The following is a 21,811-nucleotide window of genomic DNA, read 5'->3' as shown; positions in this document are numbered from 1 at the left end:
AGGCACCAAACTAGTAATTGGTCAGTCACGAGACATGAGTTTAGTCTTGGGCATGAAACTAGCTGGGTGACTTTGGCTCAATCATATTGTCTCAGCCCTAGGAAGAAAACAATGGCAAACCACTTTTTAAATTATTATTATTATTTATTAGATTTGTCTGCCGCCCCTCTCCGTAGATTCGGGGCGACTCACAACAGTAATAACACAATATATAACAAATCTAATAGTTAAAAGTCACTAAAACCCCCTATTAAAATGAAAACATACACACAAACATACCATGCATAAACTGTATAGGCCCGGGGGAGATGTCTCAGTTCCCCCATGCCTGGCGGCAGAGGTGGGTTTTAAGAAGTTTATGAAAGAAAAGGAGGGTGGGGGCAATTCTAATCTCCAGGGGGAGCTGGTTCCAGAGGGTTGGGGCCACCGCAGAGAAAGCTCTTCCCCTGGGTCCTGCCAGACGACATTGTTTAGTCGATGGGACCCGGAGAAGGCCGACTCTGTGGGACCTAACCGGTTGCTGGGATTTGTGCGGCAGAAGGCAGTCTCGGAGATATTGTGGCCCAATGCCATGAAGGGCTTTATAGGTCATAACCAACACTGAATTGTGAAATCTTCCAGAAATCTTGCAAAAAGCCTGCACGGCTTTGTTCATTTAGCTACCAGAATCAAGACTGACTCAGAGGCATATATGCACAACCCTCCTCTACAATTCACGTTATTCATTTTCATGAAATATACATTCAGGTATATCCTGCCAAACCATTCTGGGTTTAGCAAACCCCAGAATACTTTGGTAGTTCCAAATTTCATATGAAGCAAAATGAAGATGGGATAGGTAGACCATGGTTGGTGTGTACGAACACTTTCTTTTCTCCCAGGCACTCCCTAATTAGGTGTCCCTGAGTCAGACTCAGCGTCTGGTGACTACATGCTTGCCATCTCAGTGCCATTACCTCCGCAGTTTAACGTCTGTATCAAACTTGGCCCCCAGTTGATTCTGAACTTTATTTTGGGAGATCAAATTGCCCAGTTGTAAGGTATGTTGGGAGAGCAGTCAAACGAAGCATGTATAAACCTATTTTTTGAAAATATGGATCTTTTATTTAAAACAGTGTTTCCCAACCTTGGCAACTTGAAGATATCTGGACTTCAACTCCCAGAATTCCCCAGCCAGCATTCGCTGAAGTCCAAATATCTTCAAGTTGCCCAGGTTGAGAAACATTGATTTAAAAGACTATTTCTATATGGTGAAATCTTGTTTTCATGAATGTAAGTGGGCCAAATCCATGATGAATTCCCAGTGATAATTCTGATGGAAAACACGAGCTCTTGGTTTGAACTAAAATATATTATGTTAAAAAGTGCTGAAATTTTGTTTTGAATTATTGTGGTTCAAAAATCTGGTTGGAGTCAAATCTTTTTTTTAAATGTTAGATTCATTCATTTTGGACTTTTCAATTGTGATTCATGTAATAATAGATTCCTAGCTTTTTTATTTTCCCTTGTGGAATTGCTCCGGTGGAAGGGCTGGTACAGAACCAAATTCAGGCTGTTCTGTGCTAGTTAAAGTAGTTATCTATTTCTCCCAGGCCATGTTATCAGTGCTTTTTTAATCTTCAAAGCTTCTCTTTATTTTTTATCTCAAGGACCATCTTTCCTCCTAACCTTCTTCTTCCTCTTCCTCTTCTTGTGCTAATGCCATATTTTGGCAACTACATACAGCAGTAATCTAGATGGAGGATTTTAATAATAATCATTGTGAAATTTTAGAAGCCACCAGTAAAACTGACAGCTCACTTTTTCCAGGAACTAAAATTTGTTCATTTAAATAACCTTTTTTGGGAGAAAGGTATTTGTGGTTATTTAATTTTATATACTGGATTTTTAAAAAGTATTTGTTACTGTGGCTTCTAAATAAATTTAAAAATAACAATAATAGAAACTTAACTATCAATCTACAACTGAGAATTAAAGAAATGCCAGAGCACAGTGCAATGCCATATAAATCAATCTAGATTTACTGTATATGGAAAACCATTTCAAAATCCCAGTTTTGAATCCCAGAGTTTCATGATAGAAGAAAAATTCAAAAGTTGTATTTTAGTTTTCAATGGTAAAGTTGATAAGACTCTGTTAAGCTTTGTATTTCTTTAAGGTAAATTTCCAACAGCTTTATTTAAAAAAATAATTGAAAGATAACAGAGATTGTGAAAGAGTTGGTTGTTATTTCAAATAATCTCAAAGGTAGTATAATTTTGTAATAATTGAAATAGTTTTCTGTGCTTCACGGAGATTTATGGAGCAGCTGGATCAAGATAATACTGTAAATGGAACTTATGATGAATTATTTGCAATGTTTTTCCATGAAATTTATAGCTATTGCTTTTTAAATCTTCCTCTCCCTCAAAGTCTAGAAAAAGTAGTTTCTTTTAATGCATAAATATTCACAATTCAATTTTTGCTATTGTTTATGAAATAGCATGCTGAATTCACAGAATAGTAGAAATGTAAACCTTATAAAGCCTGAAATAATAAATAATAAAAGGATATTTGCCTGATTTGGAAGGTATATTAGGGTAGGCATAAGGTTAGTTTCTTGGGAAAGCAGAGGACAGCTGATGATCCAAAGCTAAGAAAACTTTCACTTTCACCTGAACTATTATGTTTGGGAGTATTCAGAGAAGAGGCCTTTATTTCAGAGTTTGAAAAATGGAAATATTAAACCTAAAAACTATAAAGATTGTCACATTTTTATAATTTAAAATATAAATGTAATAAATAAAGTGAAATTGCACTTGTGAATTTAGGGTTAGGGTTGATTATTAGCTCATGTGTTTTCAAAGGGCAGTAGCCCAGTTTTTAATGGTTCTAATTACTAATTACAAATTGCTGGACAGGAAACGGGAAAGAAATGCAATTCAACCAAACTGCTCCATTAAAAGCATACCCAAATTAGATGTATTGCCCTCCACGTATACATACATAAAAAGTAAAACACAGAGTTCACAAAAATGTTTAAACCTTTATTTGAAACCTTTATTAGATTATTTATGTTTTTGTTAATTAACCACTGCAAAACCTTTCTTATATAAATCCAAGATGGTAAAAAAAATGCATTCCATAAAGTAATATGTAGAAAAGGAAAGGAAATTGTAGAAACATAGAAACGTATTCTGCTATTGAGTCCAGTGGCACTTTCATAAACTGGAATGATTATAGAGTGGGAGAATAAATATGACTTTCTCAGCTCGCTAGGTAATTTCTAACCATTTGTAGAAAAGCTTAATTTTTGTCATCAAATTAAATGAATGTTTGCAATGAAGCTGTACAATATGAAGATAATACTAATTAAAAGTAATTTATCTTTCGTTTTTAAAATTATGGTTTTAGGTTAATTCTAAGCTTAGGTAGATTTTGTAATATTTAATAACAGTTATTTGTAAGTGAATTATTTCCTTTTAGTAAGGCTCATTTTTGTAATTTGTCTACTTGGTCAAGTACACCTTAAAATTGTGATTGTATTTTCCTAAGTAAACTTGAGTAACAAAAATAGAGATGGAAAATCTTCCGAGAAACATGAATGAACATGCCATGGGTGTTTGGGTTTTAAGTGCAACGTACGAGGATAAGTATCAGAAGTCTATGAGGACAAAAATGTGTTACTGATGTCTTTTCTAAGGCATTCAATAAAAGCTGTTACTTTTTTCTTAATCTTCATATATGCTAAGATTTGTTTATTTAAATGTGCATCTAGAATTAACAGAAATTTAAACAGACAAGTTTGTTTCTCCAATAATGTAATCTTCGGTCAGTCTGTGATGCAGAGGAAGAAGTCTGCTGGACTTGTGGACTCTAAACCTAGGCTAGATGAAAGATTTAAATGGAATACACTAAAGGCATAATTAACAACTTGCCAAAAATCATTTGTGACGAACTGAAGAGGATCTCCACCCAAATTTATTTGCCTTACTTTTAAATGGGTGAGCATCTTATATTTGTCTATTTCACAATAGCAATCTAAATCCAGTATTGAAAGCTTCAACATGATCTTGATTAAAGCTGATAGAATGCAAGTATTTCCTGTTTCTTCAGCTTATCTTTCTTGCATACAACATAGGGTATTTGAATGCTTCAATGGTGTAAAGTCTTCACCTTTTAATAATAGCACAGGAGTATGTTATGTGATTTAAAAGCAAGTGAAACATTCCTCTGTTTTTCACCACAGTGAAGGTGTATGGCAGTGATGGCGAACCTTTTCTTCCTTGGGTGTCAAAAGACGATGCATATGCGCTATCGTGCATTCGTGAGTGCCCGCACCCATAATTCAATGCCTGGGGAGGGCGAAAACACCTTCCCCCAACCCCTGGAGGCCAGAAACAGCCTGTTACCCAAGTTCTGGTGGGTCCAGTAGGCTTGTGTTTCGCCCTCCCCAGACTCCAAAGGTTTCCCTGGAGCTGGGAGTTGGTAAAAACGCCCTCCCCCATTCCCCCCCTCTCCCGGAGGCTATCTGGAAGCCAAAAACGGCCTCCCAGAGCCTCTGTGTGAGCCAAAAATCAGCTGGCTGGCAAACACATGCACGTTGGAACTGAGCTAAGGCAATGGCTCACGTGCCAGCAGATATGACTCTGCGTGCTGCCTGTGGCACCCGTGCCATGGGTTCACTATCACTGGTGCATGGAATAGTAAATGTAGTGGTTAAAGTGTTGGAGTGACAGATATGCAGATGAGTTTCCATTTGACCAGCGGCCCCCAACCATTTGGACACTAGGGACCAGGTTCAAGCGGAGAGAGCTTTACTACAGACCAGAGAGGGTGTGGTTTCATGTGCTGCCTGCATTCTGCGGATGGGGGTTCTGGTATGTCACGAACCTATGCCCAGCGATTGGGGAGCCCTACACTTGATCACAGGCTTCATTGGATGGCATTGGGTCAGTAATTTAGAAGAAAAACAAGGCTCTTAGCCACAAAAGAGCCAGCATATCCCTGAACTGGTATTTTTTTGTCTAGAATTCGTTTTAAAACTACCTCTGTCATGGAAAATGCAAGTTTAGGAGTGCTATATTTGTTTCATTCATAAGACCCGTGGGACTGAATTCTGAGTAAACATACATTGGCTTTGATTGCATAGTGACTAAGATTTGTCCTTAGTTTTCCAAAGTCTTGAAATATTTCCTGCCAGCTAATTACTGTTTATTGCAGCTAACCTTAGTCCTCAAATAGTAACTTTTTCCATCTTAAAATGGGTTGTCCTATTCAAGTGAAGAGTATGTTGTCTGAGTGCTAAATGGAGTTACTAGCAATGGAAACTATGCTGCAAGAGGAGTTGATAAAGCAGCTGCCTATGAAAACCTCAGCTGTTTTTTCCATACTCCAGAGCAAAGTTAATTAGCATAGGGAAACTGACTAACATGCTGACGTCACCGCTTTCCAGCTAAAGCTTACATTTTGTCCCTGACAGCCTGAAGCTATGTGGCAGAACTTTGCTTAGGAATTTGCTGTCACATAGAGGATGCTCTAAAACTTGGGGTGTTGGGTTTTTTTGTGCTTGCTGAGAGGCTGGACTTAGTCTCTCTTATAAGCTGTCTTTCCAATACTGAACTGCTTCTTCGAAAAGAGTTTTTCTTGGTTGTGTGCTGAGCTCCTGGCAATTTTTACAAGGAAGCAAAAAAAAAAATGCATTTCAGGAACATTGATTACATTTTTGGTTCCTTGATTGCTTGTGTTGCGGACCAGAAGATTTTCAGTCAACCTGAAATTAGGGTACGTAAAAAACTTTTTAAGGAAAAATTTATATTGCATACTGGGAAATGTGAGTGTGTTGAGAATATTGAATTAATTAACAAAATAATTAACATTTTAAGGTAGAGAAACTGACATTCCTTTGGTGTTTTTGTGTGATTTAGAAATTTCTCATGTTAGACTGCAAGCTAGTAAAGACTCTTAAAATAGTTCATTAATTATTTGCAAGCTCTGAAATATTTCTGGGCAGAAGATAAAATCTTTAATGCTATCATTGGTTATGCAGACAATGCTTCTGAATGTGCTGGCAATGCAACAATATTAGTTGACACTGTGCAAATAACTGGAATAGAAGAACTAAAGATTAGCAGTCTATCTGTCTAAGAATTCCATGAGATATAGCCTACTAATATTAAAAAGCCTTCAACTTCCCAAATTCCAGCAGAAATGTACTTTTATCTAAGGACATAAAAGTGAATGATGCTTTCTAATTATAAAGGGATGTTTTTAGCATATAACAAGAACCGTATTTTTTGGAATTAAACATTATTTACATTAGGTCAGCATTGTAATCTTTTTAGTTGCTAATTTTTCCCTATTTTATGTCATATTTTGTTTCATTTCCAATATTTTACTCTATGCTTTGTTTGTCTTTCATTCCTTTCATACTCTGGACCTCAAATAGCTGTAGTTGTAAAGGAATAGTCTTGCATTTTCCTGAATATTTTAATTTTTAAGGATGTTCGAATTTTCATATAAATGCTAAAGTAATTATAATTATAAAATAGTTACTAAAACAATCACAATAAAAATTTTAAGATGTAATTAAATAATCTCTTCCATACTAATAATTTTATTGTTGATTTGAATTCATCAGAATTTATAATATTTTTAAAATCCTAATAATTCAGTTACTGGTTAATTTTTTCAGGTTAGTTAAAGTGTGATAATTATATTTTGCTCCTGCTGTTGAATAAAAAGTAAGATATAAAAATGTTCTCTCCTTCTAAATTCCACTCCTAGTTTTTTCACTATATATTTTAAAGATATCAACTATTTTTATTAATATTGGAAACATAAATGTGGATTGAATATGTGCTTAAAATTTCTAATTGCTATTCCAATAGCAGTGCCTCAGTAGGAAAGGCAGTTGTTGGCAGATTTATATACATGTAAAAGTTATATTTGGCGGGGCAGATTTATATACATGTAAAAGTTATATTTGGGGGGGGGGGCAGCAACTATTGTATTTATGAACTTCTTTTTAAATGCATACTTTACTTCAGATGCTGAAGCACCCAGTATCTTCATTAAACTATATCAAGTTTTACCCTGCTTCTTCTTCATCTACTAGTTCTGCATATTTCTTATATTGGCACATACTGTAGGATTGGGATGTGCTATATTGTTTCTCTAGTTGCTCATACAACAAAAACAGCCATCTTACCATCTTCTTGCAAGATGGGTCTGGCTATAGCTGCACAGCAAGCAAGGAGAGGGACAATAAAATAGCAAATAATTTTCATCCAAGGGATGACTAGGAAAAACAAAGAGTGAGTTAGATGTTCTGATTTTGTAAGAAACAGCTAGCTACCTCTGTAGTTGATGCTGATTTTCCTGGAACAGGATAATGGTGACAGAGATATAGTTGTTAAACATTTTTCATAGATCTGTTAAAAGTCTTTGTCAGTAACACATTCAGTATAGCTTGTTTCCTTTGATATATTATCATGCTAATGGCTATTTATATAGCTAACAATGTAGCTCATAGCTAAATTTTACATATTAGTTACTGTTTTTTAAATAACTGTCCTTTGAATTGGATGGTATAGATAAAATTTGCAGCCCTGCCAAATAGATAAACTTCCAAAGGCCATTGAGCAATAGTGTTGATAGTAGCGGTATTTAACAACACCCCAAGATTAAAAATTAAAATATTTCAATTCAATTTAATAGCTTGTGGGGCAGTAACAGGATTCAATTTTGTTTACTACCGGATCTATGGATGTGGCATGGCTTGGTGGGTGTGGCTTAGTGGATGTGGCTTGGTGGGTGTGGCTTAGTGGGCACGGCAAGGGAAGAATACTGTAAAATTCCCATTCCTTCCCCACTCCTGGGGGAAGGGTGCTGCAAAACCCCCATTTCCTCCCCATTCCAGGGGAAGGATATGGCATAATCCCCATTCCATCCCCATTCTAGGAGAAGGATACTGCAAAAAGCCCCATACTGCGAAATCCCCATTCTTTCTCGACTCTTGGGGAAAGAATACTACAAAATCCTCATTTCTTCCCCACCCTACTAACCAGCTGTTCTCCTGTGCGGGGCAACAAAAGAAGGCCCAGACAATCAGCTGGGACTCGGGAGGCAGTGAATAGATGGGGGCAGGGCCAGCCAGGAGTAGCATTTGCCGCTTCTCTGAACAACTCAAAATTTCTGCTACCAGTTCGCCAGAGCTGGTCACAACCAGCTGAATTCCATCTCTGTTGTTGGAGGATTTTTGTTGTCGTTGCTAAGTCATGGAATCATCATACAGCCTTTGTCTGTTCTGATGCTATAAGAGCCATGGTGGCACAATGGTTAGAATGCAATACTGCAGGCTAACTCACTGCTCACTGTAGGGATTCGATTCTGAGCAGCTCAAGGTTGATCCATCCTTTAGAGGTTTGTAAAAGGGGGACCAGCTTATTGGGGGTAATATGCTGACTCTGCAAACCGCTTAGAGAGAGCTGTAAACACACTGTGAAGCAGTATACAAGTGCTATTGCTACTATGGATAACATAATTGGAGGATTCCTCCCAGTGATTCTGAATTTGATCTGTTCCCTACCCTACAACTATAACACTTTAAAAGCAAAGATACATTATGCATCAGTTCTAGAAGCACTGGTTTACAAGGAAAATAGTGTCTTTAGGCAATTTTCAGTTTTTTCTCTGCATTTTGGTTAACTTTGTATGTAGTAGCCCATTCCTTATTGATGTTCATGTATAATTAGAATGGAAACCTGCTACTGGGGATGCCTATATATCTATATAGAAATAAAGGATGCCTTTACATATTTACAAACAAAGGTGTGTGCTGTTTAGTACTGATAAAAATGTTCTTAAGAGTATACAAAGTAGGGAAATCATGCAGAACATCCCTTATCTATCTATCTATCTATCTATCTATCTATCTATCTATCTATCTATCTACCTACCTACCTACCTACCTACCTACCTACCTACCTATCTACCTATCTATCTTATTTGATTTATATGCTGCCCCTCTCCATGGACTCTTGGATTCTTTCTAGTCTTCCTCCTTCTTCTATACACCAGTGTATTGTATTATATCCATATGTGTTTCTGCTTTCCTGGTGTGTCGCACCTGCTGTTTTTGCCTACATGTACACTGAAAACCACAGGACAGGGAGCATATGCTTTGAGTCATGCAGCCTGATGGGTGGGAGGGGAACTTTGAACGGGGCAGTCACAGAATTTTGACCTGCCCCTCAGTTGCCTCTCCCAGGATTGTCCTATAGCTTTTTGTTTTTCTTTGCCACCTCAAACTGAACCTAAAACATGGCTCTTCTTTGCACTAATATACAATAAATGATACGCAGGAATGCTGTATCCTTGTTAACTGTTCACATGTTTATTTTTCAGGGCAGATTTGAAGCTCTGTTTAGAACATACGACAAAGATGTCACCTTTCATTATTTCAAGAGTTTTAAAAGGATAAGGCTGAACTTCAGCAATCCTTTATCAGCAGCTGAGGTTAAAATTCGGTTACACAAGACAGAATTTCTTGGAAAGGAAATTAAATTATATTTTGCTCAGGTAAGACAAGGTAATCTAACCTGTTATACTTTAATAGGTTTTTAAACCGTTCTTATATTTTTATTTTTTGTTTAGCTTCCCATTCCTTTACTATACTGCAGTTAGAATACATCATGCCTACCCAATATAGGAGCTAGAAACCAGTGAAACTTAACATTATTTATAACTTTCACTTATTTCTATCTGCTTTGCATGCATCTATTCATCTATCATATGTACGGTTTATTTGGCATCGGATCAGAATACCTTCGGGACCGCCTTCTGCCGCACGAATCCCAGCGACCAATTAGGTCCCACAGAATTGGCCTTCTCCAGGTTCCGTCGACTAAAAAATGTCGTCTGGTGGGACCCAGGGGAAAAGCCTTCTCTGTGGCGGCCCTGGCCCTCTAGAATCAACTCCCCCTGGAGATTACAACTGCCCCCACCCTCCTTTCGCAAATTCGTGAAAACCCACCTATGTTGCCAGACATGGGGAAATTGATATATACCCCTCAGCTGTTCCATTTTATGTATGATTTGTTTGGGTTGTATGATTGTTTTTTAATAAGGGTTTTAAAATTGTTTTTAATATTGGATTTGTATGTTGTATTGCTTGTTGTAAACCGCTCCAAGTCCTCGGAGAGGGGCGGCATACAAATCTAATAAATTATTATTATTATTTGATTACAGTACTGATGTTTTAAAACATTCAGAGATACTTCAGAAAAAAAGGCATGTTGCATGGTCTGCTTTTCCCAAAAGTTTTTCCACTTACCTATTGATTATCTAGTGCAGTTATGGCTAACTTTTTTGCTGTTGCGTGCCAAAAGCGGGGGGGGGGGGGGGGCACAGTGGGTCTGCACTGTGCCTAACCCCATAATTCAATGTGCAGCCCCCCACGCTCCTCCGCTTTCGGCACATAATGGCTTGGTTGGTTTTTTGGCCTCCCCTGGCTCCAGAGGCTTTATAGGAACCTGGGGAGGGGGAAAATGGCCTTCCCCTCCCCCCTGGAGGACCTTCGGAGACCAGAAACAGCCCATTTTGATTTAGTTCTCAACTAAATCTGGTTAGATCTAGTTTTAGCTGTTTACATCTAGTTCTTCTTAATTCCAACTTTATCAGAGGTAATCACTATGTTGCTCCTGGAATTGTTTTTCTAGCTTGAATTGTCCTCTAAATAAGCACACATAAGATACTGATGTTAATTTCCATTACTAACTGCTAATAGTAAGATCAACTGGGTTTCCATGCTTGCTGCAAGAAACGACAAGTGTCTTCTACAAGTAACATAATCAGCAAGCTTAGCATGCAGGCTGGTTGTGGAGGTGACTCAGTCTTTGCCACCTTGACCTGTAATGTCTCCCATTCTTACTGATCTTCCTCAACTTCAGTGATTAATATACCATTCTTCTAGAACCACTTTGTAGATTGTGAACTCAGGTCACAGCATATACCATTTGTACCTATAAGGTCATGTTTTGAGGATAATATTGTTCTAGCATTTGTCTTCTCTGATTGTAGGATTAATTTGCTTTTGAACAGCTCTCGCGCAGTTCTTACAACAAAATTATTCAGTACGGAAGATAATGTTGGATGATTATATTACAGCCACAGGACAATTAACCTGTGCAGTTCTGTGTGGTCACATTTTATTCTTAATAATATTTAATATCTCTATGAAATAGTTAGCCCAGATCACCAGGTGGGGGGTTTTTTTGTTTTTGTTTTTGAGATTTGGCATGAGTTATCATGCGAATGCCCAGCTCTGCTTCTTTTCTGTATATTACAGAGGTATTATTTATGTAATATAATAAGAGGTATTATATATATATAATACAGAGGTATAATACAGAGGTATTAATACAGTCATTTGATCAGCATCTGGTTGCAGTGGTAGGTTGAATGAAGAGCCAGTAAGCTGATGCTGAAAACAAAACAAAACAAAGATACTATGAAATTAGAGGTTTTATGAAATTAGAGAGATTGCCCATTCTTGACAGGGATGTATTCCTTCTGAGTCTGTGGTTGCTCTTGGAATAATCATTACCCACAAAGGGACAAGTGCAAAAAAGTAACTTTTTCAGAACAACACCAAGATTTAGTTTAGACTTGGCCAGATTGATCTGTGAGCTGTTAACCAGAAGATGAGATTATTACAGTGAGCTTTATATGAAGTGGCCTATAAAGTTGGCCCAGATGCCACAGCCGAGAACCAAAGACTGAAGGAGAGGAAGTTGCTTGAACATATATATCTGCCTAAAGGAAATGGACCAGTGGTGAGTTGCTGCCAGTTCACGCAAGCCAGAGGCGGAAATTTGGCTGCGTTTGCCAAATCAGTAGTAGCTTGCCACACCGCTGAACCGGTTCTCCAGTCGCTGCTGCTTGAAAGCAGCTGGCACTGAACCCTCTCTGCATGCACAAAGGCTTCTGCATATGTGCAGAGGGTCAACACCTGGATGTAATGCGTGCGCAAAGCGGGCACTTCCAGCATGATGCGTGCACTTCTGAACTGGTAGGGAAGGTAAGAGCCAGGGTGGCGCAGCAAGTAGAGTGCTGTACTGCAGGCCACTGAAGCTGACTGTAGATCTGAAGGTCAGTGGTTCAAATCTCATCACCGGCTCAAGGTTGACTCAAGGACCCGGATTGTGGGGGCTATAGGCTGGCTCTGTTAAAAAGTTTAAAAGAGAGAAAGAAAGAAAGAAAGAAAGAAAGAAAGAAAGAAAGAAAGAAAGAAAGAAAGAAAGAAAGAAAGAAAGAAATCCACCACTGAAGTGGACTAACTGCCGGTCTTGTTACCAAGCCAAATTCAAAGTATTTGCATAAAACCTACATAGCCTTTTCTCGTTAACTATGATTTCATGTGAATGCTCAAACCTTTTATATTTTTGAAGTTTTATTTAATTAGTCAGGTTTTTAACTGAAGTTATGATGCTCTATTCTTTTATGTCTTGAGCATTTATTGTCTTATGAGTACTCAATCCATGAGTAGCCCAGCAGCATTATATGAGCCTGATCTTTTCTACTTTTTCACACAAAGAGATAGTTCCAACTGCTGTAAAAGTCACGTCAAGGAGTAGATTCCTTAAAGCAATGTCATTGCTCTTTCAAGCTGGTACAAAAGCTTAAAATATGATCCGGCTCTTTTTATAAATAGAAGTGAGGTGACATACAAAACAGCCCAACTATATGCATGCCACCATATTTTTTTTCATTTCATTTCGTATAATGGTCATAGTAAACATAAGGAATGCATATTTTTTTAATACTTTTTACAGAGATTGCACATTGGAACTACACATTTAGCACCACCTGATCCAGAGAGACAATTATTGATTTCTCCTCCAACTTCTCCTCCTGTTGGTTGGGAACAAGCAGATGATGCTAGACCTGCTATTAATTATGATCTTTTATATGCAATTTCCAAATTAGGACCAGGTAAGACATTTAAAATCTGAATTCTTAATGACTCAAATTCATGTTATTTTATGCTATTTAATTTATTTAATCACTCTGTGTGTGTGTGTGTGTTTGTGTGTGTGTGTGTGTGTGTGTGTGTGTATGTGTGCATGCGCGCGCTCATAAAATATGGAACTTGATTCTAGACTTCCATGAGTCTGGAAAAAATTGGTCCTTAAGAAGTTGCTCTATTATCCATTAAAATACATGCTTAAAAACGTGGTATACAAGTAGTCCAACTTAACAACTGTAATTGAGCCTGCAATTATGGTTGTAAGTACTGATGGTCTTTAAGCAGGTGATCACAAGACCATGTCTGACTTTATAACCTTTTTTTGTAATGCTCATAAAGCAAATGCTGTTTCTGGCAGTGTTTACATTCGGTTTCCAGCAAAACGGTTCACTAAATTACAACAGCATTTGCTTTATGAGCATTACGAAAAAAGGTTGTAAAGTCAGACGTCATATGATCACCTGCTTTATGTTTAGAATAATTTTAAATGATTAATTAAGAACAGGACTAAGGATGAAACAATCAGGAACTAGCAATGGAATCCTTAACTTTTTTTGCCTATTTTTAATTTTTTTATTAGTGAAGTAAAACAAACAAAAGGATAAATAATGCATCAGCTATAATATAGTAAGAAACTAAATAGGTTACTTTGATTAAAATAAAATAAATCTAAGTGGGGGGGAGAGTAAATGAAATTCATATGATAAATAAAATTAATTCAGTCAGTTCTACTGCAATTCTTAAGTCAGAAGTAATAAAATATAATATTTTGTTATGTTGGCTTGTCTCAGTTAGCTAGGCTATGAAACCAATACCGAGCAGAGAATTTTAACAGAGCATGGACACAAACTTAGTTAAATAAGTATTATTTACATATAAACAAAATATAAACAATCCAGAATAAGCACGAAGCAAATACAGAATAATATGCACTGAGCAATTACAAGATTAAAGCACAAAGCAAAATACAATATAGATAAAAGCACAAAGCTTATACAAGCACGAAGCTAATACAAGCACAACTTCCCCATCTCAGGAAAAAGTAAAGGAAATGACCTAGCAAAATAATGAGCTTTTATAGCATCAATGAGGAAGTGACGAAACAGCCTTGAATATTAACTCTTCAAGTACAAGTTAACCCTTTAAGTGCACATTAACTCTTTAAGTACAAGTTTGGTACAGTTTACAATATGCAGTTTACAATGGCAATCCCTAACACACATGTACTCCTGTACTAACACATTCTATCAAAATTGAGAAGATATTAGATATTTCCAAATTCTCTGTTGGAAAGCCAGGAGCAGTATTCTGGATTCAGAAAGCCAAGCAGCTAGGTATTATGCACTTCATCACATTGCGAGTGTTGTAATCAATGGCGACATGCAATAAATTCAATTGGGAAATTTTACGTGTACTATTATCACTTACTGTTTTTTAAATACATTTTAGGGGATCAGTATGAACTTCATGCTGCAACTGAAACTACTCCTAGCGTGGTGGTCCATGTGTGTGAAAGCAATGAGGAATTTGAGTCAGACGAAACAATGGAAGAAACCAAGAAACCAAAGCCAAAAATTGTTAAAACTAGGCGGCCAGAATATTCTCCTACTATTCAAAGCTGAACTATATAAAGTTCTCAGTTCCAAACTGACATGTTCAAGGAGACTTTAAAGAGATAGCAGGCCACACTTTGATGACGTAAGAGGTGGAAGCAGAAATTGTTATGTAAAAATCCTTTTCAGAAAGGGAAGCTATCATCTCTATAGTTGAATGGGTCATGAGGCAGATTCCAGTATGAACTTTCTGAATGGTTGTCTTGGAGAATAATCAAACTGGGGCATTGGGAGCAGAAATATATACTTTGTATTTAGGGAATTACTCAGATATTCCAGGTATCTGAAAATCTAGCACGACGCCTTCCCTGTAAATGTATTCATTCTGTGATAAATTCCTCTAATTCATGAGACAATTATATTGTATTTCTAAATTACAGTCACTAGTGAACAAATTGGAATCAGTGAGTCATACAAATAAGTGTGTTAGGAATTTCAGCTGGAGTAATATGGAAATACAGATGCTGAAATAACAAATTGTTAGTCATTTTCCATATTGGATTTTTGTGCATGCATATAGATCTAAAAAAAGTAAACTTGTTCAATTTGATCTGTACTATTAATTTATGTTAAAAAATATCTCAAATATTCAGCTTTCTTTCTGAATTTGTTTGGGTTTTGTTTAAGTAGGGACAGACTTTCAATATAGCCTAGTGAAATAATGATTCTTAATGTTGATTGCCAATGTATGGTTTTGTAGAAAATGTATAAAATATCTGTGCATACTTTCATTTGGATGAAGTGCTTTAAATTATTCTAAAAACAATTATTTATATTGGTTTAAGCTACCTTGACTTCTTTATTGACTAGAAGTAAAAGGAATTGCAAATACTGTTACAGTTTTCTCAACAGTTGAGAGGATATAAGCTTGTATTGTCTTGGTCACAAATGTATGCATTTATAACTGTTGCTGTTAAATGTTGTTAAAGTTGTTTGAGTATATTTGCCTTGCTAAGAAACATGAATTCCGGCATTTGAGAAGATGTAGTGCCTTTTTTCTCCTCATGAATTTCAAGAAAGATTATTGCAACAATTGAATGCTTATTTCATTTCCCCCTTCCCAGTGGTGGAATTCAAATTATGTAATAACCAGTTCTCTGCCATAATGGCCGGCTGGGTGGGTTGGTCATGGTGGGCATGGGCAGGGAGTGTGACAGGCAGCACTCGGCGTCCTGCACCCCTTGGGAGCAAAAAAGGGGCAAAGGGGACACGCTTCTCCCACATGCCCTGTTTTGGGCCTAATAGAATTCCCTACACCTCCTGAGAGCAAAAAGGGGCCACCAGTGGGGGCTGTGCTGCACCCCTATGCCCCATTTTGTGCCTAGTAGGCCTTCCTGCATTCTCCTGGGAGCAAAAACGGGCCTCGGGCTCTCTGGACCACCTTGTGCCCCATTTTGGGCCTAAGAGGCCTCCCTCACTTAGCTGGGAGTCAAAATGGGGCGCTTGGGGTTCCTGGAAAGGGTGGGGAAGGGCGGAGCCAGCTAGTAATTTAACTACCAGTTCGGCCAAACTGGCTCAAACCGGCTGAATCCCACCACTGTCTCTCCCTCCGCCAGTGGCGAATTGTTTAATAGAACTATATTCTGCTTAATTATCATCAACTAAATGAGAGATTTTCAAACTTTCTTAACTCACAGAGCCATTAACATTTCAGTAATTTTTTTTTCATGGCAGCTCTAGACCAAAGGAAATATTTTAACAATTTCATTTATTAAGTTAGGTTCAAACGGTAAGATTTTATGTCCTAGCAGCTTAATAGTCATTTGAAAAAAAAACACACACATAAATTTCAAGGATTTTTAAAATCATTCTTAAATAACCACAATTAATTACTAAAGGGATATGTTTGGCCACACAACTTCTCAAATCTTGGAATTAGATTGGACACCTCCACTCTCATTGCCTGTTCTACACTGATTTTCACACAATACCTGCTATTTTCATAGCAACTGGCAAAAAAAATATCAGATTTACAAAGATTGGACATTGAAAACCCCGTAACTTTGCAAATAAATGGAGAAAAAATTAAAATATTGCATGATGCCCCTGTCAGTTTGTTAACAGTACAAAGCTTGGTAACTATTGAACTAAACTATAATTCAAAGCCCTGCATTCAAAATCAGTGTTTTTCCTTAATAAACAGAAAAAGAAGATTGACGGCAGAAAAAGACCTCATGGTCCATCTAGTCTGCCATTATACTATTTCCTGTATTTTATCTTATGGTGGATCTATGTTTATCCCAGGCATGTTTAAATTCAGTTACTGTGGATTTACCAACCACGTCTGCTGGAATTTTGTTCCAAGCATCTACTATTTCAGTAAAATAATGTTTTCTCATGTGGCTTCTGATCTTTCCCCCAACTAACCTCAGATTGTGCCCCCTTGTTCTTGTGTTCACTTTCCTATTAAAAACACTTCTCTCAGTACATTGTGGTAGATAATTTATTCTTGTTTTGTTTTTTTGAGGTAACTCAGCTTATTTAATTCTTGCACATGATCCTAAAAAGCAATGTGGCTGCTTTAAGGATCAGATTAATGTTGATGAATCAGTTTTTTAAAATCGCCATTTTCTACCAGGTCTCTACAGAAGCCTGAAAAAAAGACTTTTTCTGTATAGTAAATGCAGAGTTTGTACAAGTTCTGAAATATTTCTTCCGAATTATTATTGAAGGATGCACTTTAGACCAATTAGCTATTACTGAAAGCCATTTTTTTTTGCCCCATATTGACAAAAAAACCTCAACTGCCAAATGGCATTACATTGTAAATGTTTCTAGGTATTCCTCTGAGAAATCGATTCTCAAGTGGATTTTAAAAGCTTTAAAACAAAATACATTTTACAATTGCCTGGCTATGAAAAAGTGTTTTTTCAACCTTTTTATTTTCAGGCTGCTCACATTTTTTTAAAAAAATCCTGGTTAGATTTTATTTTGCTTTTTGTTTTGTTTTATTTACACATGTCAAAAGGAGACATGTTGAAAATAAACTATTCTTTAGTTACAAAAAATGATACCAGGGCTTTCAATGTAAGTTTATATACCCACAAATAGCCGATCTCAAATAAACAGTTTTCTAAAGTCAGCAGTACAGAATGGCTTGTATTTTAATATTCTAGTTTTGCCCTATATACTTTATAAATGTAGGCTGAAAGCTCTAAGGACTAGAAGATACCAATTGTTCATATTTCACACAAAAAAATGAGTGTACTGTACTGTATATATTTATCAGAATGTGAAACTTCACATCTGTCTGAATTTACCCATTCATTGTAAGACATCTGTAATGCTGCAGGATGTGGAATTCTTGAATAGGTATGCTCCAGTGTTTGCTTCTGTTTTGAACTTAATTGATTAAAAAATTGTGAAGAGTCATTTGTTCTTGCCAAATATTGCACTCAAGAAAATATACTTTTTGAATTTAGGGTCTTTATTGATTTCATTACATTTGGAACACAAAATGATTCCTCAGAAGATTCTTCACAAAAATAACTGATAAAAGAGAAATATGTGTTCCTTAGTTGTCACTCATATTTATACAAAGAATCTTATATAAATTAGAATATAAAATTAAATTTATAAGCAGGTGTCAAAAATATATCAAGCATTTAGTTTTCAGAATTGTATTTAATATGTACTATATTATTTGCAGGACAGGTAATAAGAATTATTTGAAATACCTCTCTTGTCCTGCAGGGGGTGCTAAATACTCAATAATTAATTGCTACAATAAGCTGGAGAAATTTACCTTCTTGTGCAAAAGCAATTTGCATAAACTTTGAGATTGCTTAGAACATTCCTAGAAAATTCAGAACAAATGCATGATAAGTTCCATTATGATGCTTATTAAAATGTATCCTACCATCCCTGTCTTATTTCAAGGAAGTGGATAGCCATGGACATTATGATTCCTATTCCTATTACATAGGCCACTGAAATATTAAACTTGATGTTTAATAATATTTTGATAGCACGCATATAAAACATTAATTGTCCAGTTTTATCGAGTGATATTTTCTCACAGAAATGTTAAGCACCCCAAAAGTGCTACATTTGATTTATTTGACTTTTCTCCTCTTTTTAAGGAAAAATAGTGTTATATTTGCTAAGGTGAGAAAGAAGACATTTGTTTTGTATCCTTATCTGTTTGCTGTGACTCAATCCTGGGAAATTTATTTTTGCTGATTTTTATCATTGTTGAGTCCAATCAGAACTAGGGTAATAATACATTGCTAGAACTTCAACATTAACCCATCCTGCCTGGGCAATTCTGGAAATTGAATTCCATGTATCTTAAAGTTGCCAAGGTTGAGAAACATTGCTCCAAGTACTAGTTCATACAGTACAGGTTGGACAAAATAATAGCAACAGCAATAGCACTTAGTCTTATATGCCGCTTTATAGCCCTCTCTAAGCGGTTTACAGGGTCAGCATATTGCCCCCAACAGTCTGGGTCCTCATTTTACCAACTCAGAAGGATGGAAGGCTAAGTCTGGTGAAACAAACTGCCAAATTCTGGCAACAGGCAATCAGCAGATATAGCCTGCAGTACTGCATTCTAACCACTGCGCCACCATGGCTCCAAACAAACTTTATATGCGACAACTTTTTGCTAGGCATCTATTACTACCTTAGTCCAGTGATATGTCAGAGGAATGGGAATACAGTAGTACTCCTAGATACGAGCATAATTCGTTCCATAAGGGAGCTTGTATCTCGAGGCAACTCGTATTCTGGAACAAATAACTTTTTCCCCCTCTGAGATAACCAAAAGCAAGGATTCTAACCAAAAGCAAGGATTCTTGCGCCACCTAGTGGAGGCTCGGCTCGTATCCCGAATTTCAGCTTGGGAGTAGAACAGAAATGTCTCTCCCCTCCTAGCTCGTATCTGGAAATACTCGCATGTAGAGCAGCTTGTATCTAGAGGTACTACTGTATCTTATATTTTGAGAAGCAATGTCTTTCCTTGGCTTGCAACCAACACCTTGACACGATGTCCACTTTTCATTCTGTTAATGTTGAAGCTGCCTGCTTCCATGCATCATTGGATCTTTCCAAGAGAAATCCAAGACTAATGTTGGTTTCAAGTCTTCTATCATATGATAGCCCCGAGTCCTCGGAGAAGGGTGGCGTACAAATCTAAATAATAATAATAATAATAATAATAATAATAATAATAATAATAATAATAATATGAACAGATAGTCCTCGACTTATGACCACAATTGAGTCCTGAGTTTATGTTGCTAAGTGAGATGTTTGTTAAGTTATTTTTTTTCCCGTTTTACAACTTCTCTTGCCACAGTTGTTAATTGAATTGTTAAGTAAATCCAGTTTCCCCATTTGACATTATTTGTCAGAAGGTTGCAAAAAATGATCACATGACCCCAGGACATTGCCACCGTCATAAATTTGAACCAATTGTCAGGCATCTGAATCACTGAGATGCTACAACGGTCATATGAAAATGGCCATAAGTCACATTTTTCAATGTTGGTCACTAAATGAACAGTTATAACTCAATGGCTGCCTGTATTGCTGTGATAGGAAAAAAACCCAATCTCTTAAGTCAGTGATGGCGAACCTTTATTCCCTCATGTGCCAAATGAGTGTGCGTGCACGCTATTGTGCATGCGTGAGTGGCCACACCCATAATTCAATGCCTGGGGAGGGCAAAAATACTTCCACCACCACCCGGAGGCCCTCTGGAGGCTGGAAATGGCATGATTCCCGACTTCTGGTGGGCCCAATAGGCTCGTGTTTCACCCTCCCCAGACTCCAAAAGCTTACCTGGAGCCAAGGGAGAGTAAAAACGCCTTCCCCCATCCTCCCAGAGGCTCTCTGGAACCCTAAAACACCCACCCAGAGCCTCTGTGAGCCCAAAATCATCTGGCCGGCACACACATGCAAGATGGAGCTGAGCTAGGGCAATGGCTCGTGTGCCAGCAGATATGGCTCCGCGTGCCACCTGTTGCACCCATGTCATAGGTTCGCCATCACTGTCTTAGGTTTTCTATTATTGCATTCATGAGCCAGGCAGGGTAAACTTGACAATACTGCTTAGTTTTGATGCCGTTCCTATTTCCTAATAACTAGCAGAATTGTTGAAATTGTTTCAAGAAGAAAATTGTGATTTCAACCATTAACTAACGTTTTGGTTAAGGAAGTCTGACTACATGGTTATTTACACTCTTTATATTATGAATGCAACTGATATTTCCACCACGAACCTTTTTTCTCAAAAAATGCTAAAGGCAACATTTTAGTATATATCGCCCCCCCCCCTCCGCACATATAACAAATGGAAAATGCTATGCATATATGAAATTGCCATTAATTGCCAAAATAGATTATCCCGTGGGTAAAATGCTTCCAGTTCACTCATGCCTACAGGTTATCAGAGAGCCGGTCATGAAGGTAGCATGAGGTTCTGCCCACCCACCAGGAGGTCGTCATTTGGGTTCTTATACCCTCTGCATATGCACAAAGCATTCTGTGCATGCGTAGAGGATAAAAGAACCCAAATGGCGGTGTCTGGGGGGGGGGGTGGAGCCTCACGCTACCTTCATGACCACCTCTCCAACAATCCATGGGCACCAGTCAAACAGGAGAATTTCACCCCTGGATTATCCAGAGTTAGCAAAGTCTCTACCATTCAAAATGGCAAGTTTAAAACTGAACTCATTATGGCAATCTTGAACTTTTAACTAGTTTGAGTGGGAGAACTGAAAAACTATGTAACTGAGCTTTTAAATCACATTTGCAGCAAACCATCATGATGTAAAGTGTTCGGAAACTTCAGATCGTGCAGAATGCAGCTGCGAGAGCTATCATGGGCTTTCCTAAATTTGCCCATGTTACTCCAACACTCCGCAGTCTGCATTGGTTGCCGATCGGTTTCCGGTCACAATTCAAAGTGTTGGTTATGACCTATAAAGCCCTTCATGGCATCGGACCAGAATATCTCCGGGACCGCCTTCTGCCGCACGAATCCCAGCAACCAGTTAGGTCCCACAGAGTTGGCCTTCTCCGGGTCCCGTCGACTAAACAATGTCGCTTGGCGGGACCCAGGGGAAGAGCCTTCTCTGTGGTGGCCCCGACCCTCTGGAACCAACTCCCTCCGGATATCAGAGTTGCCCCCACCCTCCTTGCCTTTCGTAAGCTCCTCAAAACCCACCTCTGTCATCAGGCA

The 21,811-nt window shown here is 37.6% G+C and overlaps 1 protein-coding gene across 3 annotated transcripts in view; it reads left to right on the top strand.

The window, feature by feature from the left end:
• Nucleotides 1–17,994, top strand: part of RCAN1 (regulator of calcineurin 1) — a 41,697-nt gene extending 23,703 nt beyond the window's left edge. The window contains exons 2-5 of one of the 3 annotated variants that reach the window (XR_011558996.1): nt 9,388–9,561; nt 12,816–12,975; nt 14,459–16,845; nt 17,061–17,994. Coding sequence is in view for 2 of the 3 variants with exons in the window: in XM_070750384.1 (XP_070606485.1) it covers nt 5,677–5,763; nt 9,388–9,561; nt 12,816–12,975; nt 14,459–14,631 (594 nt within the window). In the remaining variant the exon portion in view is untranslated. The other 2 variants (XM_070750384.1, XM_070750383.1) reach the window with 2 other exon arrangements.
• Nucleotides 17,995–21,811: the final 3,817 nt, after the last annotated feature.

This window comes from Erythrolamprus reginae, chromosome 4 (assembly GCF_031021105.1).
Source record: "Erythrolamprus reginae isolate rEryReg1 chromosome 4, rEryReg1.hap1, whole genome shotgun sequence".
Classification (NCBI taxonomy): Eukaryota; Metazoa; Chordata; class Lepidosauria; order Squamata; family Dipsadidae; genus Erythrolamprus; species Erythrolamprus reginae.
Note: the sequence above shows the minus strand (reverse complement) of the source record. Positions and strands in the feature narration are given on the sequence as shown.